General features: G+C 28.8%; 1 protein-coding gene across 6 annotated transcripts in view; it reads right to left on the bottom strand.

Moving 5' to 3' along the window:
* Positions 1 to 16,352, bottom strand: part of LOC100161699 (adenylyl cyclase 78C) — a 147,327-nt gene that overhangs the window by 113,133 nt on the left and 17,842 nt on the right. For 5 of the 6 annotated variants that reach the window (XM_029490472.1, XM_001942908.5, XM_016807260.2 and 2 more), the window contains one exon: positions 15,165 to 15,224. The exons of the other annotated variant lie outside the window; for it this stretch is intronic. In XM_029490472.1, the coding sequence (XP_029346332.1) occupies positions 15,165 to 15,217 (53 nt within the window). In that variant the 5' untranslated portion in view covers positions 15,218 to 15,224. The remainder of the gene's footprint in view (positions 1 to 15,164; positions 15,225 to 16,352) is intronic. 6 annotated transcript variants of the gene reach the window in all.

The following is a 16,352-nucleotide window of genomic DNA, read 5'->3' as shown; positions in this document are numbered from 1 at the left end:
TTTTTTCTGTGTTTTTATGTAATAAGTATTAGAATAAAATCACCCATCACAAAAAAGATAGAGAATAATATTTTTGAGGGAATGTCAAATCGATTTGTCTAAATGTCGTCTCAAAACAATTTAAACATCATTTAAATGTACAACATTTTTTTGTTTATTTTGAAAGTCGAATACAAATCAACTAACAATATAAAATTGATATTTCATAAAAACATATAAAAAATGATTCTGCGTTAATGCGTTTTGTCTATGCTGCGCGTGGGCCGGAGAGAAAACAAATAATGCGCTGACATCCTCTTAAAACCCTGCTTGATATTCCATCACATTACACGTCGTAACATATTAATATATACTATATAGAATAAATCCTTAGACCGTTTTGTTCACCGAGTCGGTGGAGGACATTATCGGGTATTGTAAGAAAACATATGTTTTTACGTGTATTTTGTCGAGTAGGATGATAAATTTGATAATTCATTGTCTAAGTTTTCATAGTGGGTTTTTTCAAGTGAATCTATTTGTGAGCTGTACCAGAGAGGTATTATGTTATTCTTTATGAAAAGAAGCATCTTTTACAAATCAATAAGAGCACCTGCGATCAGTCTCAGTCATTGTAATAACTTGGAAAGATTTTAATGGACGGTTAACATCCGTTTGATGGCTTGGCGTGGCTCCAAATGTAAATGTTGTAGACTAAACCTCCTACTTAATGTTTTGTAAAAATAAAATGTTATGTATTAATTTTTTTTTGCATCAATACTGTCACTTAAAAAATGTAGAATTATCTTCCCGGTTAGGCGAAAAGTTCCCGTTCAAGTTTTTTTACTTTTTTAATAATTCGTAAATCAATAGACAGAACAGCTATTTTATTATTGTACAGGTCGATTCATCAACATGTTCAAACCATTTTTTGCTTTAATAATGAATTATTTGGATTTTGCATACAATTAAAGGAGTGTCCTATGATACAAAATTCTCTTTTCAAATGAGAACCAACCTTAATTTCTGTAAATTGTTATACAGATGATTTTTTTGAAATTATTGGTGTATCTAAATCAAAATTCATATGAGTAGTTTCTAATTAATTGAAATATATATATACCTACTAAGAATAATAGCTCTTAAAAATGGTTTTGCAAAAATATATAATCTTTGTAAAAATAATAATGGATCAATAGTATTTATAATATTATATGACCTAGGGGCAGATTTATGGAGGGGGCGACGTGAAACCACCCCTTGGGATTTTTTTATAAAAAATTGTTTTAATTAGTTAATTTCACGATGTATATAATATGGTGTAGAAATTCTGATTTCACCAACATATTGAACATAATAATACTAACATTTCCAAAATAAAATATTCCAAAAAATTGCTTGGGAAGTAAGCTATATATGAAGAAAAAAACGCTTGGGAGCTAAACTGCATTTATTCAAAATCTTAAGTTATATACTTTTAGATTTAAAACGCGATATTTTTGTGTATTTTCAGAAAAGTCAGATTTATATAAACTGTAACTAAGATTATTTAATTAATCATATTAATTACAATGTTCGGAGTATTTAAACTGAACTTGGATTCTCATATAATAAACTCATATAAGTTAATTATTAATTAATATAGAAATAAAATGTCCATTGTACTTTATATATCACTCAAAAATATTCCTACTCACCACCCCCTTAAACAAGCTTCAGATCCGCCCCTGATAGGACCATTTCTAAAAATGATAAAATTTTGATATATTAATAATAATTAATGTACCTATGTTACTAAAATGTTCAAATCATCATAGCCATATCTTCCAAACCCATTTCATTGGAATTATTATCCTTAGAACATAAAGTTCTCGATAAAGTTAAATAACTGAAAAACTAATCGTTTAAATTTGCAATTAAATGTACTAAATATTAAAAAAAAAATTAATCTACTTAACGATTCAAAATTAAAGGTTGGATCTCATTTGATACAAGAAGTTTGTGTCGCCAGAGGACACTGTTTAAATGGCATACAAAATCTAAGCATTTGAAAATATGGTTCTTATTTATACAATTTAAAATACAGTATAAAAATTCAGGATTTGAATAAACTCATTACTTATATGAAAAAAAGTGGGGGTGAAATCCTTGCCGAAACACTCAGTATAGCTATGCCGCGCCGTGTTCAGTGATAAATATCTGCTTGGGTATCATTTGTTAGGATTGTTTCAGTATAGCTTTGCATCTTAATAACACGTTATACAATTATTTTGGTATATTAATCATGCGTTACGGAATATATTTAGTATACCTACCTACCTAGAAATCGGGCTAGAATATAGATACGTTCCACGTTCAAACGTTTTCCTCACCAATTGAATATTTTACAGGTTCGTTAGTCATCGTCATTATACAACAATAATTATTCCACTAATTTTAGCAATATTCGTGTAACAGAAACTATTAAATCATATTTAAGTTCGAAGTCATATAAAATACATTATCTGTCTTCAAAATTACAACAATAGGATAGATAATATAGTAAACAACAAAAACAAATGTATTTTTTAAACCACTCACTCAGGTAAGTAACTACAATAATTATTAGCTTATGCACCAAACAGTCCATTAATTTTAAATCGTTTACGTTGTCATGAGCACTTACAATTATTAAAGTTATGGCTTTTTAATGACGTTAAAAATAAGTACGTATTTAATAACATGGTGAAAATTAAACAAGTGGCCATAAAATCAAAATACATTTTTATTAGACATCTCAACTAATATAATTTCGTATCTTATATATATGTAAGTACGTAATAATACGTACGTAGTAATACGCAACGTATGCGTATATCTATCACATTTTATTAAACAGATGGTTTTTAAGAAAACTATAGTGACTATATTATATGACTTATGATACATTGAAAATTGCTCAGAACGGTTGGTAAATATATAATAACTAGGTACGATTTGACATTTGAATCATATCCGGAATGTTGTGATTTATGTTATGAGAAGACAATTAAGTGCAACCAATTTTTCCAATTAATGGTATATAATATAATATCATGCTATATATTATGTAAAACTGGTGTATGGCCGAATGGGTACTTTTACTTTACTAGCTAGGTATAGGTACTACAGAAAAAAAATATTGTTGTAAAACCAATATAGTTTCATCGTATTGCTCAAAATCTAAAATCGTATTTCGTTGATAATGGTTGTACATAAATTGGTTACGGTTGTACTTTTGTGTTTATATAATATATATGGAGAGTATGTACATACAAACATGACAATAATATTGTTACAACTTACAAATAAATCTCTCAGAATCACGATTTACAAAATGAATCGAAGCCGCCAACATGATACGACTTTGCCGGTCTTTCTTATTTTTTTTTCTGTACGATAAACTTTAAGAGTTTTTTTCCTAATCGCGAAGCGTACAATCTAAAGATTATTAGAATGACTATAATATATTGATATTCAAGTAAAAACCGTAGCACTCATTTCATGAAAAACGGATCGATTTCACTTTGTCACTAGGTACCTACGTTATCATTGTTCAGTACCTATATAGACTTTAGGTATAGGTATACTAAACTTATACGAAGCTCAACAATCACACGGCATTGTTATGTTATTCTAACAATATCGAATCGACTCTCAAACTCAGCAGTTCTTCGAGTCAATATGAATTATTCTTTACAATATTCAATAAGCGTCTAAACGGATAGTTTTCTATGAACATTTTATCAGCTTAAGTAGCAAGAATATAATATAGTCTTAGGTATATATGAGCGTGTGCTCTGGATGGTTAATTATCAACACGAAGCCGCGGAGTACTGACAATCACCGACTCGGAGGGCCGGCCTGGTTGATGGTACTCTTTCATAATATTATTGATAAAAATAAGATAATTTGGGGTTATCATAATAACTCGGACTGGACATTTTTGTATAGGTAAGTACGGGATGTCCGTGACATGATTGAGTCCCCGACTTGAGTATGGACACTATTACGGATATGGGGTAGTACAACTTAATAGCTAAATTCTGGATTATTCTATGTACTGCACTACTGAACTTGTTGGGTCCCAAACGTTTTTCTGTAGGTAGGTATAAGTACTAAAATGTAATATATTACCATGTCGCATCACTTGGATGTGGTAATTTGGACACGCGGACGGTTTGACACAAGATAATTGGAAACAATAGCACAATATACAAAATGTTGACGTATGTAAAATTTGACGAATTGTTTTTTTTTTTGAACAAATAATATATTCTTATTAGCAATATAAAATTATTTTAACATTGGAAAATTCCAGTTTCATCACGTTTATCTTTATTTCTGTTCGTATCGTTAAATGTTTATCGTGAACATATAATATTGTGTTTTACTAGTGATGGGTCGTTCGTGAACGAGTCGTTTCAAATGAACGAGTTCGGTAGAGAAACGATTTTAGTCGAACGTTCCTACTCGTTTTTTCGGTCCTCCGTTCAATCGGCTAAATGAACCTAGAGGCTATAGCACAGAATTCTGTGCCCGTAATAATTATTTTACCCGATAGCATTGATCGTCGTTGATAACCATGTGACCATTTATAACAACACATCGAAGAGTTGAATATATTTTGTGGTAGGAATGTCCAAATATACTAAACATGTAATAATTAACGCTGTGTATAGATATTACCTAATATAAATGTATTATTAATTATTCACAGTGTACAGTGTATTGATAAGAGACCCGACCACCCGGGTATTGATAAGAGACCCTACCATCCGGGTACATACTGCGCATGCGCCGGGACTGGTTATATTATATAATATATAATATAACCAGTCCCGGTTAATATTATTAACTTTTAAAAGTATTTTTGACTGAACATCCCCCGATTTGCTATGCAACACCTTCCCAAGTGGGTCCCAGGGTTAAGAAAATTGCATTTTTGTTGTACCTAGTCACCGAGCAGGGTCACTCGCTCGCTGCGCTCGCTCGGACAATTAAAAACGAAAATATCCCCCGATTTGCTATGCAACACCTCCCCAAGTGGGTCACAGGGTTAAGAAATGTTATATAGTATGTGCAGTGATAACACATTTTGCGGCACTCGTCGCTGCGCTTATAGTAGTGCTTATCAATACCCGGATGGTCGGATCTCTATACACTGTGAATAATTAATAATAAATTGATATTAGGTAATATAAATTAGTATACCTAATGGTGGATAATGGATATTGGATAATAGTTTATAATATTTGAATTCAAAGGAAATTTAGAGGCAATAAATATTCACTGGTTGAGGGATAACGAACGTACCACGGCTGATATCGACATATCGTAGTATCATATATACTACATCTACGTGCTGATAACATGTTAATAGATTTATTGCATTAATTGTAACGGAACAACGACCACCCAAGTGACCGAACATCTCACGACCGATAGTAAACTGATACCATTATCGGTGAACGAAAGAAACGAATCTTTTAAGGATCTGGGAAGAAAGGAAAAATGGAAAGAAAAATTCCATCATTATTATTTATTATACACAATATTTTAGGCATTTCGAAATTATCGCGTCGATATAATATATTATATACACGCATCAAAAATCTGGGACCCAACTAGTGTATAGTATCTACTACCTAGAACAATTGAGGACCTAACTAGCTTGGTAATTTAATTTTGGGACCAAAGTATTTGTATGTCTTATTTTTTGTCCAATTTGAGTAAGGCGAACAAAAAGTTGTGTTTGCGCACAAAACATTACTGAAAATAGGTATATTAATATTACGTTTTCAGTCGCACGATACACGGCGCACTGTTGTGGCATATAATATTCGTGAGTATGTATACATCGTAATTTCGTTACATAATTGGATTTCAAACGATTGCACATGCCATCGTCAGGGACAAGGTCGTCAATAGCGGAATCGAATTATTATTATTTCTATTTTCGGTCCGTCCATTCATTTCTCTGTCCTAATCGATCGAAAAATATACGACTGGGCTTATATAGATAGATAAATTATGTCGACGGTGTGGAAAAAAAACAACAAAAAAACATAATGGACAAAATTGCCGACTATAGCAGTGAGTCGGCGACAGTGGGGTGAAGGCAGTGCCGTGAGCCCGGCGCCGGAACAGCTGACGTCTTATTAGGGGCAGCCGCCGTCGGGTCTATCTGCTGTTGCAGCCGCCGAAGTCTACGTACACTCAACGAATCGACTAAAATTGTAATAACATTTACACAATATGATTTCGATACATTTTGTCACAATAGCCGATTGTCAAAAACTAATCAATAATAGTAATCAAATTTTGTTTTTAGAACTAATTTTTAATCTTGTATACAAACCATGTATGTGGGTCACGATAGGAAATTTTTTCCGATTACCGTTATATAGACTATATAGGGGAAGTTACTCAGGCTTAATCTTTCCAAAAATAATTCTAAAATCTGTGATATTCACCCGTCAATCGAACAATATAATTTACTATGCATACGGACAATATATTATATATATTATTATAACCTCTCCATCCCTCCTCCAATCGTAAGTGATTACTATCAAAATATTGCGTGCTAACCGATTTGTGACTCTTATAGCGTTTTTCATCTGACTGCACTAGTGCACACTACACGCGATCACTGATACCATAATCACAGTATCCCATAATTTTCCACACCGCCAAAATTCACGGTGTCGACCAGTGTACACCAGTGTACACTAGTGCTGTCAGATGGAAAACGCTATTAGTATTTGGCATATTTTTAATGATACTATTGCACATGCGTAGCTATATAATATTATATTATTGATAAACAATATATTATATTATTTTATGATACCTATACGCTATACGTAAATGCGTAATGAGACTCGTGTCATCTCAGGATTGAGTGACGTATAATACAGTTTCTTGGCTCCATTCAATTACGCAAAGTGTACTACACGTCTACACGTTGATAATAATTATATTATATTCGTTTTCAACGTGGAAAAAAAATAAGCCAGTACCTATATTATATTATTATTGTCCTTTATTGTATAAATAATGTAACCGTCGAATACAGACAAACTGTTGAGGTGATACTGAAATGGAAATAGTATTTTTAAAAATCAATATGACAACTATATTTACGACTTGCTCCAACAGTATTAGAGAACATCGTTTGTAATTTTCTTGTATATAATAATATAATATACAATGTTTACTACTGACCACGGTGCGAAAATGGATATTTAATGGTTGATTTTGAACTTATAATACCCCGGACGATTTTTTTCTTCGAATATCTATGATTCCGATTCCACCATACCCTTTCCTGTTCTTTCCCTTTGCTGAAAAATGTGCTAAATATATTTTATAAAGAAGACGAATGAAACGAATGAAACAATAATCTTCTGAGTATTAAATTTCGATTAACTTTAGACTTGATTGATGATAAACATATCGAAACTTTCTTGTAAAGAAGTACGCGAGGGTTCGCACATAGTATAATATAGCTGTATATAATCACATAAATATACGAACACGAACATGGATATATAATACAATACAGTTAATATAGACGGATAGTAGATTATAAGCAGACACATGTGAAGTAAATTTTATTATAGTATGTAAGACACAACATTTTTATATTATGCTAACTACGGTATATTTTGTCAATATCGACAACAATTACTTAATAAAACCCCAGAAGTGTATCTAAGAGGTGAATATTAACCCATAGTAATTATTTTTGTCTATTTTGTTCAATTAAATTGTACTTATTATATTGAACTTATAGATTACTAGTATTATTAACAATAATACTAAAATAATCACTTTTGTAATTATTTATCATAGGTACCATGTCTATTTCATTATACATGATAACATTTTCAAAATTTTTGGACGTTTTTGCACTATTTCAGACATTTGATATTTGATATATTTTTATAGTTTTTTCTCATTTAAATGCATTTAATGAATCAAATTTTCAAAATTTCAATAAAATATTCCCCAAGGTTTCTGACTAAGCCACGAGGATACCTGAAACAGCCTAAAAATATCAGACAATCTCTTCGAACCTCTGATCCCCATTGAATCTAACAATAAAATTATTTTATTTCTTTAATATATTGACATGTATAAATCAATCTACAAAAACCAATGTTTTTATTCGCATATTATGTAACATTATTAATATTTAATACTTTGTAAGCTAATAGGTATCTGAAATGATTGAAGCTGTAACTTAATAATAAAAAAATCTTTCATCGGATCAAAAAAAATATAATACAAGTATACTTGAATATATTCCTTATAAGTTCTTATTATAGCTGTTTAAAAATATTAAAGATACAGTAACAATATTTTTTTTTTAACAAATGTCATAAACATAATTTGGATGCAGGGAGGTACGGGCAGAGCTCCCCTACGAAATGGGACATTGAAAATGTATAAGCGAGGGATCACTAAATTGATTTGATCGCCCTACGTCTATAATAATACCGTTATGATTTAGTGAAGTTTGTTAAAACCATAAACGGCATAAACTTTACTTAATAATGAACAATTTGTATTTTTTTAATCAAAGTTAATAAAAACTACTTGGTATTTTAACGAGTTTTTGTGAGACACATTCGAGAGCTTTTAGATAATGATATTTTCAAATCTCCAAATTAAATCTTGACGTCCCCGTTCATGATTCAAATGGCACGTTATAAATTACATTGGACGCTATTAACAAAAATGACTTTAACTGGAATTAATTGAGGTCCAGCTAAACGAGATACTTTATCATATGATTGTTTATTTTAAATATTTAGATATGGTCTTAAATCTACATTAATTTAGAGTTTCACAAATTTTATTCGTAAACATGTCATTTGTCGAATTAAATATTATAAATGTATTTAAAAAAAAATAGATTTTAGGTAAATCAATAAATTACTCGATAAATTAGTATAATAGTATAGACACTAACGCATTCATGCCATGAAAACAAAATATTCATGAATTTTTAACAATCGAATTATTACTTAATGATCTGAAATTGAACCACAGTCACGTGTGCCTATGTAAAATAATAAATAATTTAGACACCAACATTATTTTAATAGGTACTGTGTTCAAATTCTATATAGTCATTGACCGGAACACTCGCATGACTCGCAACTAAACAGTAAGTTTATATGCCATTTCTCATTAAGGTATTTTTCAGTACATAAAATATATTATAGGAAAAAATATATGTTTTGATAATTATACCCTTATATGAAGTTTTTTTAACATGCTAAATGAATTACCTACGTAAACTAGTAATTACTGATTAAACTTTTAAATATTAAATATTATTTAATATTTACTAAGTACCTATGTTTAGTATTATTATATTATATTTAACATTTGATATTTTTTTTTAATTCTATAATTACCGTTTAAATACTGTAGCTAATCTAAGTATATGATAAATTTATAATTATTCGCCATTATATTAACTATATAATACTGTTATAACTGTAGTTTTATTATTGTTATATTATACATATAATATTATGATAACTAGAACATATTTTTATAGAGTCTCGTCTATTATTTATCTGCGCACATAAAAATATTTACAAAACATCCTATAATATAAACGTATAATATTTTATTTTCCGTTAGAATAATGTGCAATCTTCGATTATACTGTACAGTGTATAGTGTACACAAAATGTATTCTGTATGCGATATTTCAATGGTACCAACACAAGGACCTACCTACATACAAAAAAACTAAATAAATATTATACACTAAAAGAATATTATGTCCGTGATTCTATTTGATTTAGAAATCTTATATCGAAAGAATTTTATATAGTTTATTGCTTTTGATAAAATGGGGATTGAGCAATTTAATTTAGTGCTAAAAATGTTTGTTGTAAGTTCTTTTTCAGGAAGTAATCTATTCCAATAAATCTCAAATTGTAATTAAATACCTACTGTTTATTTATTCAAACTGAAATACAATACGTTACATCCAGTGGAGTAGGCAGGGGTAAGGTTCTGACGGCCCCCCCCCCCCGAAATTTCATTTTCTACAAAAAAATCTTATTTACCATTATTTCGATACACACTGAGCAATTTTTGGTCATGTTTAATAGATATAAGATAAATTGTTGAATTTGACAAATTCGTCAATAATCATAGTTTCAGTTTTTTTTTGGCTAATTTAGAACAGTGCTAAAAGTCTGCCATAATCGATAGTGTACCATCGTCCATCGATTATTTACCATGTTTATTACGGCCCAAGGAGGCTATACATAGATATGACCAGGTTAAACACTGTAAATCTAGACTAAATTTGAGACTAACTATAATTTATTATATAAATACTGTATAAAAAAAAATAATGTAAATTATTTACTTAGGTAAACCCCTAACCGAACTAAAATCTAGCGTACGCTATAGTGGGTTACATCAATGTATGAATATATGATACATACATTTATACCCTAAGGAAAGGTTAGGTGCAAAAATACATGATGCGATCGATCGAAGAAAAAAAAAGTTCAAAATAGGCACGTCCAACAAAGAATATTGTTTTCTACAATCTAGTAAATAATCAAAATTATAACATATAATGTGATTTTATGTTAATTATAATTTGTCAAACATGGCCTATGATTAATCAATGCGATGATTAATTTATCACCATGTGCGTGAATCCAGTATTTTATGAGTATTTTATGTATAAAATTGTAAAATAGTAAAAATTATGTGAAGTTTGGCAAAGCAGGGGCTCTACAGCTCTACAATGAACAGTTAACCACGTGGTTACGCATGGCTTATAAAATGATGAAAGTCAAAAGTTATTATTTACCTTATAGAAGGAAATTATTGCATTTTAAAATACTCCAAAATGAAAACGTGTTTTATTTTCTACTTAGATAGTTCAAATAGGACATTGTACTATGGACGTTATTGAAGAAGCGACCATATTATATACTCCTATCATCATTTCAAACGTGTTAACAAATTAACGTTTATCTTTAAATCGACTCTCGAATAAAAAAGTCCACCGGAGTTTGGCTTGCACATTAATCGTCAAAATGGCCAATCATCAAGTTAAATGCAATTTCTAAGAACCAATATTTATAGCCGCAATAAGTATAGAATGTATGTCGTATAATAAACATACACAATAAAATAAATATACTTTCTAACCTTCCAGATATTTGTTTAACGTTCAACATTTGCTAGGTTCACAATTATCTATAATTTTCCTTTCTGGTCAAATTCGACGCATTCTGAGCAAAATTTCAAGTGTTACCCCCCCCCCCCCCTAATATATTTTAATTATTTGATAGGTACTGCTAAACGTTCATAAAATGTTCCAAAATAAATCTTTCCTTAAAAATGATACTGGAATAATAGTGTTGGACTATTTCCGGTAACGTGACTTGGTGGAAATTCACAGGAATGGTAAGGAAGGCCGGGAATATCGAACATATTACGATAATTAATTATTATTTATTAATCATTATGTTAATTAATGGGCGTATTAGATATTCAATTTGTTTGATCAAATACAATCCTATTTGATAAAATTTAAATCCAAGATCAATAATAATACATGATTTGTATAGAACTTCTTACCTATCAACTTAGTTAAATTTTAAAATATTTAAACAAATTCACTATTACTTGATTTACTGACTAATATATCTATTTTGGAATGGATACCGTTTCTGTAAATGAATTAATTTCTTAAAATATAAAATAGGTACTATATATATATAAGAAAACCAAATTATGTGTTTTAATTTTTGTAATCCCAATACCCGTTCTTATACCCATACCCTCTTAGAATTTCCGAGAATACCAACTCTTACTGGGATACAGCCATGTTATCTTGATCATGTTTATTAGATTTTGTTCCATTTTCATCTACAATTTGTCATATTATTTTATAGATTACCGTAATGGCCATGTTCATTACCCTTCATTTCTACGCAAACAGTTGGCGGGATACTGGGCATTGGCGCAACTAGGGGGGTGAAAAAGGGTCTTTAGCATCCCCAAGTTCTAATTTAGCACCCCTTGTTTTTTTACTTCTAACTATCATTTTCATATTGAAATACCATACATTTTATGTTTTTAAAATATGATATATTATAGCACCCCACGTTTTAGAGGTCTAGTTGCGCCTATGATACTGGGTGTGGTAGAGATCCAAGAGTATAAGAACATTAAGAACCCATAAAAGTCTTTTCATACTTTTTTCATCTATACTATAATAATAATATGTACTTTTACTAAATAAAGAACAATTTATCCGTCTCAAAACAAAAAAAACATATTACGAATTGAATTGAAATATGTACATTATAAATTATATCATTTTTGTTATTAGATTTTAAAACTTTTACTGACACATCTACCATAATTGTTTGTTTAATTGTTATTACTTATTTGTTACCTACCTATTGTAGGTAACAAAAACTATTTTTGTATTATTAATCCATGCACACATTTAGTTATGGATTAAAAATATAACATTTTGTACCAATGTAAATTACTGTGAAATAAACTATACATATTCAACATTTCAAGTTTAATCAGTTTCTTATTAGTTTTAGTAAAACAAAACATGCTGCGAAAACACCTTTATTATAATTTATTACATTATAAAAACAATAATGATTGGCAATTTAGTAATAAACATTTAACAGCAGTAATGTTTATAAATAGTAAAGACAATTTTGATTAATATGACATTTAATTAATAGTTCTAGCTTAGTATATGGAATATTAAGATCAATAATAATAGTTAATACCTATGTTATAACTCATAAGTTAATCGGTGGGCGGGAACGTAGGAATCATTTTATCAATTTTCTACTCTGAATATTGTAGTCTATATCTATATATTTAAACATTATGAATATATACGATTTTACCTATGTATGTAAACTACTAAGACACTAGATGATTATATTTGATGCACTAAACTCTTAAGTCTACAAACGTTTCCCTGAGCCCTAAGGTATTGTTTTTCTTATAAATATCAATCTTGACAGATTTTATTTCAAGCCAATAATTCAAAGAATATCTTACGAATGCTTTCCAACGGAATAACAATATGACCAATTTGTTCCAAATCGCCTTCAAATCTCAAAATCTATAGTCCATAAAAATATATAGGTATAGATTGCAACTTTTAATATTTCCCGGATCGAATCAAATTATAGAATTTTTAGAATTGGTTCTAGACTTAAGATTGTGTCTATGGACACTATTACTTATTCGTTTGTTCAATAAACAAATTAGATATCTATTCGCAAAATCAAATCAGTGGAAAAATTTTATATATAAGAGTTTTCAAAGAATTTGAATCTACTTCTCTAATTACAATTTTAAATTGAACGCTAATAATTCTTGAGTTATATAATGACAAATATAGTTTTTATAATCATATGTACCCAAATTACTTTTATTAAATGTTCTTGTTTATTGTTCTGCATTACGTAATTTGTATAATAAATCACTACTAATAATAATTAGTAATTGTTATATTTCGATATATACATATTAATATATTATTTTTTGTAATATTGTGTTAGATTTCGTCTGTCTATATAATAAATAATAATTATATGATATAATATAATATTCGTTGGTGTAAAACCCACTGTGGTGGTTGTCCTCAGTAACAAAACGTATTCTGAGTGCAAACACCAGCCGGTATCGCTAGTTCCCGGATGGGTGACCATCCGGGTGGTAGTGACAAACACACGTTCAAACCAACCATACCCTTCCCCATAATAAAAAACCAACTTCAAAATAACTTTCACTCGATGGCTTATGTTACCGCCTATTTACTGTAGGATAACAACGATTGTTTTATATGAACTAAATAGCATATTTTGTGGAATATAGGTACCTATATATAATATAAACTGCAACAATGAAATATGTTATTCCATTGCTCAAACTTCACGCCATTTTTTTAAATTATTATTATTATTATTATCCATACGTGTGAAAGTAGAAATTTACAACGTACACATATGGAATTGCAACAAGTATAATTTATATATAGGTATATAATGTAATAATAACTGTAATTCAGTACCAAGAGAAAATTTATGTCAATCCTATTTTTTCATGATTTAATTTACTAATTATATTATGAGAGAATTGTGTAATTATACAGCTTACGCTGTTTTGTTAGTTTTGATAAACTATGGTTTCTTCTTTTTTATGTTAATAATATTGTTCTGCTTCCGAGGTTAATTTCAGTGCGTATGCACAATGTACATAATCTATATTCTATATGTATACCTGTACTTGTCTACTGTTGTTGTGCATACCTACAAACTACATGAATAAATAAATAGGTACACTTATAAAAATAACTAGATTTAAGTCCTAATTTGTAATTTATTCAGTTCATTAAGTATAAAATTAATTTACTTAAAATACATTTTTTACCCAAATATGATATAACAGGTAATATCATGAGAGTTTTTAATTGATTCTATTAAACTATCATAATTTATTCTCATAATCACATCACGTATATTGTATCATCTAGACTCTAGTATAATATCATTATATACTAAAAATATTATATTATTATATGTTAATTTTTTAGAAAATTGACTTTAGAAACAACAGTGTACCTAAGTAAATTATAGAATTACACTTTACTACTTTGGTATTAAACTACAGTTTTTTTTATAAGAATTGGTGCTAACTATACAGCGGAAAGGACTCGCATCATCAACACCAATTTATATTAGCAAGAACAATGCTATATTACAGTTTTTTTAATACACCTTCAAGCACAACACATTATTCATGATAAGATATAAAATAATTGCTCTCGCTTACTAAAAAATTTGATATTATATATTCATTCCATAGATTTATGGAACTGTTTTGAACAAATATTTTAAAGGACTATAACACGCTTAACATTTCTAAGTATAATTGTATATTATGCTACAGATTAAAATTTCATCATTAAATATTGTAAAACCTAGCTACAGTAGGTTGGTAAAAATAATGAATGAAAACTATTGTTTTGTAGTCAAATATAGTTATTTTATGAACGTGTTATAAGATTTAAATATTAAATGTGTTAACATATTTTTAAAATAAAATTATTAAGAAATTACTTGTTTTTGGTTTGTCTCGTAAGAGTATGGAGTGAACTTGATTCTGATTGCATTTTCCACCTGCAAGAAAACAAAACTTTATACATTGTGCTATCCCTTCAATTTGTATTTTTATAATTATTGTAAAATGTATGAAGGTACTAGGTATTGCACATCCAATTTAAGATTGATGTATTAAAATAACTATAATATTCGTTTGACATATTATTTTGTCATAGGCAATATATATTATTATGTACCTATATAAAATTATAAATAAATTTAGTTGGACGCAAAAAATATAGCAGTAAAACTGGTAAACTGGATTTGAAGTTTTCCTCGTTTGAAAGATTGAAATTTGTCTATATTCTACTATTTATATATAATATGTTGTGTTTGTGTACACATTTTGAAATGTTTACATTATACAATATACATGCATGCTCATTACCCAATAGCTGCAGTTCTAAATCGTAACATAACGATATATTTGCCTTGATAGATAAATATTAGTAACCTAAACTTTGGCCTATGGCTATAAATTGTACACAAAAATATGCCAGTTGAAATAATCATTAATGATATGTCAATAAGTTAAATAATAATAAATTTTCTTAATGACTAAATGTTAACGTTTTATTCTATACATGTTAACAAGAACAAATGTAAACGCATATTATATTTGAATAGTGTGCAAATTTCAACTAATTGGATTTCATAATTTTTTTTGTGCAAGGTATAGCCGTATAGGTAATTTATTTAAATGTAGCAAGGTACATACATGAAAGATAGGTTTATTTAAATTCTTCTATATTTATTCATACAACATTTTACCTATCAATTCTTTAACATTAAAAATGCATATGAATAGCTCAAAAGAGTCAATATTTTTAAAAATTATGCCAACAGTAAGAAATTATAATAATATATAACCATTGGGAGAAAATATCAAGTGTTTAGGAAACTTTGTTTTCGGAATTACAACAAAATAAAAATTCGTTTATTGATAAATCGTTAACATAAGTGTGAACATCCAATTTCGTCAAAGTTCAAATTGTAAACGCTCATTAAAAATTATTGTTAATTTATTATATTATATTCTACTTTTTTTTTTTTAATATCAGTACTAACAATGATGTACGAGGAATATTAAAATGTTGATTGCTTTTGACAATGGGAAACATTTATTTTATTGTCATTTATAGGAAT

The sequence above is a fragment of the Acyrthosiphon pisum genome, chromosome A2 (genome assembly GCF_005508785.2).
Source record: "Acyrthosiphon pisum isolate AL4f chromosome A2, pea_aphid_22Mar2018_4r6ur, whole genome shotgun sequence".
In the NCBI taxonomy this organism is placed as follows: Eukaryota; Metazoa; Arthropoda; class Insecta; order Hemiptera; family Aphididae; genus Acyrthosiphon; species Acyrthosiphon pisum.
The sequence above is the reverse complement of the archived record's forward strand: the minus strand, read 5'-3'. Positions and strand labels throughout refer to the sequence as shown.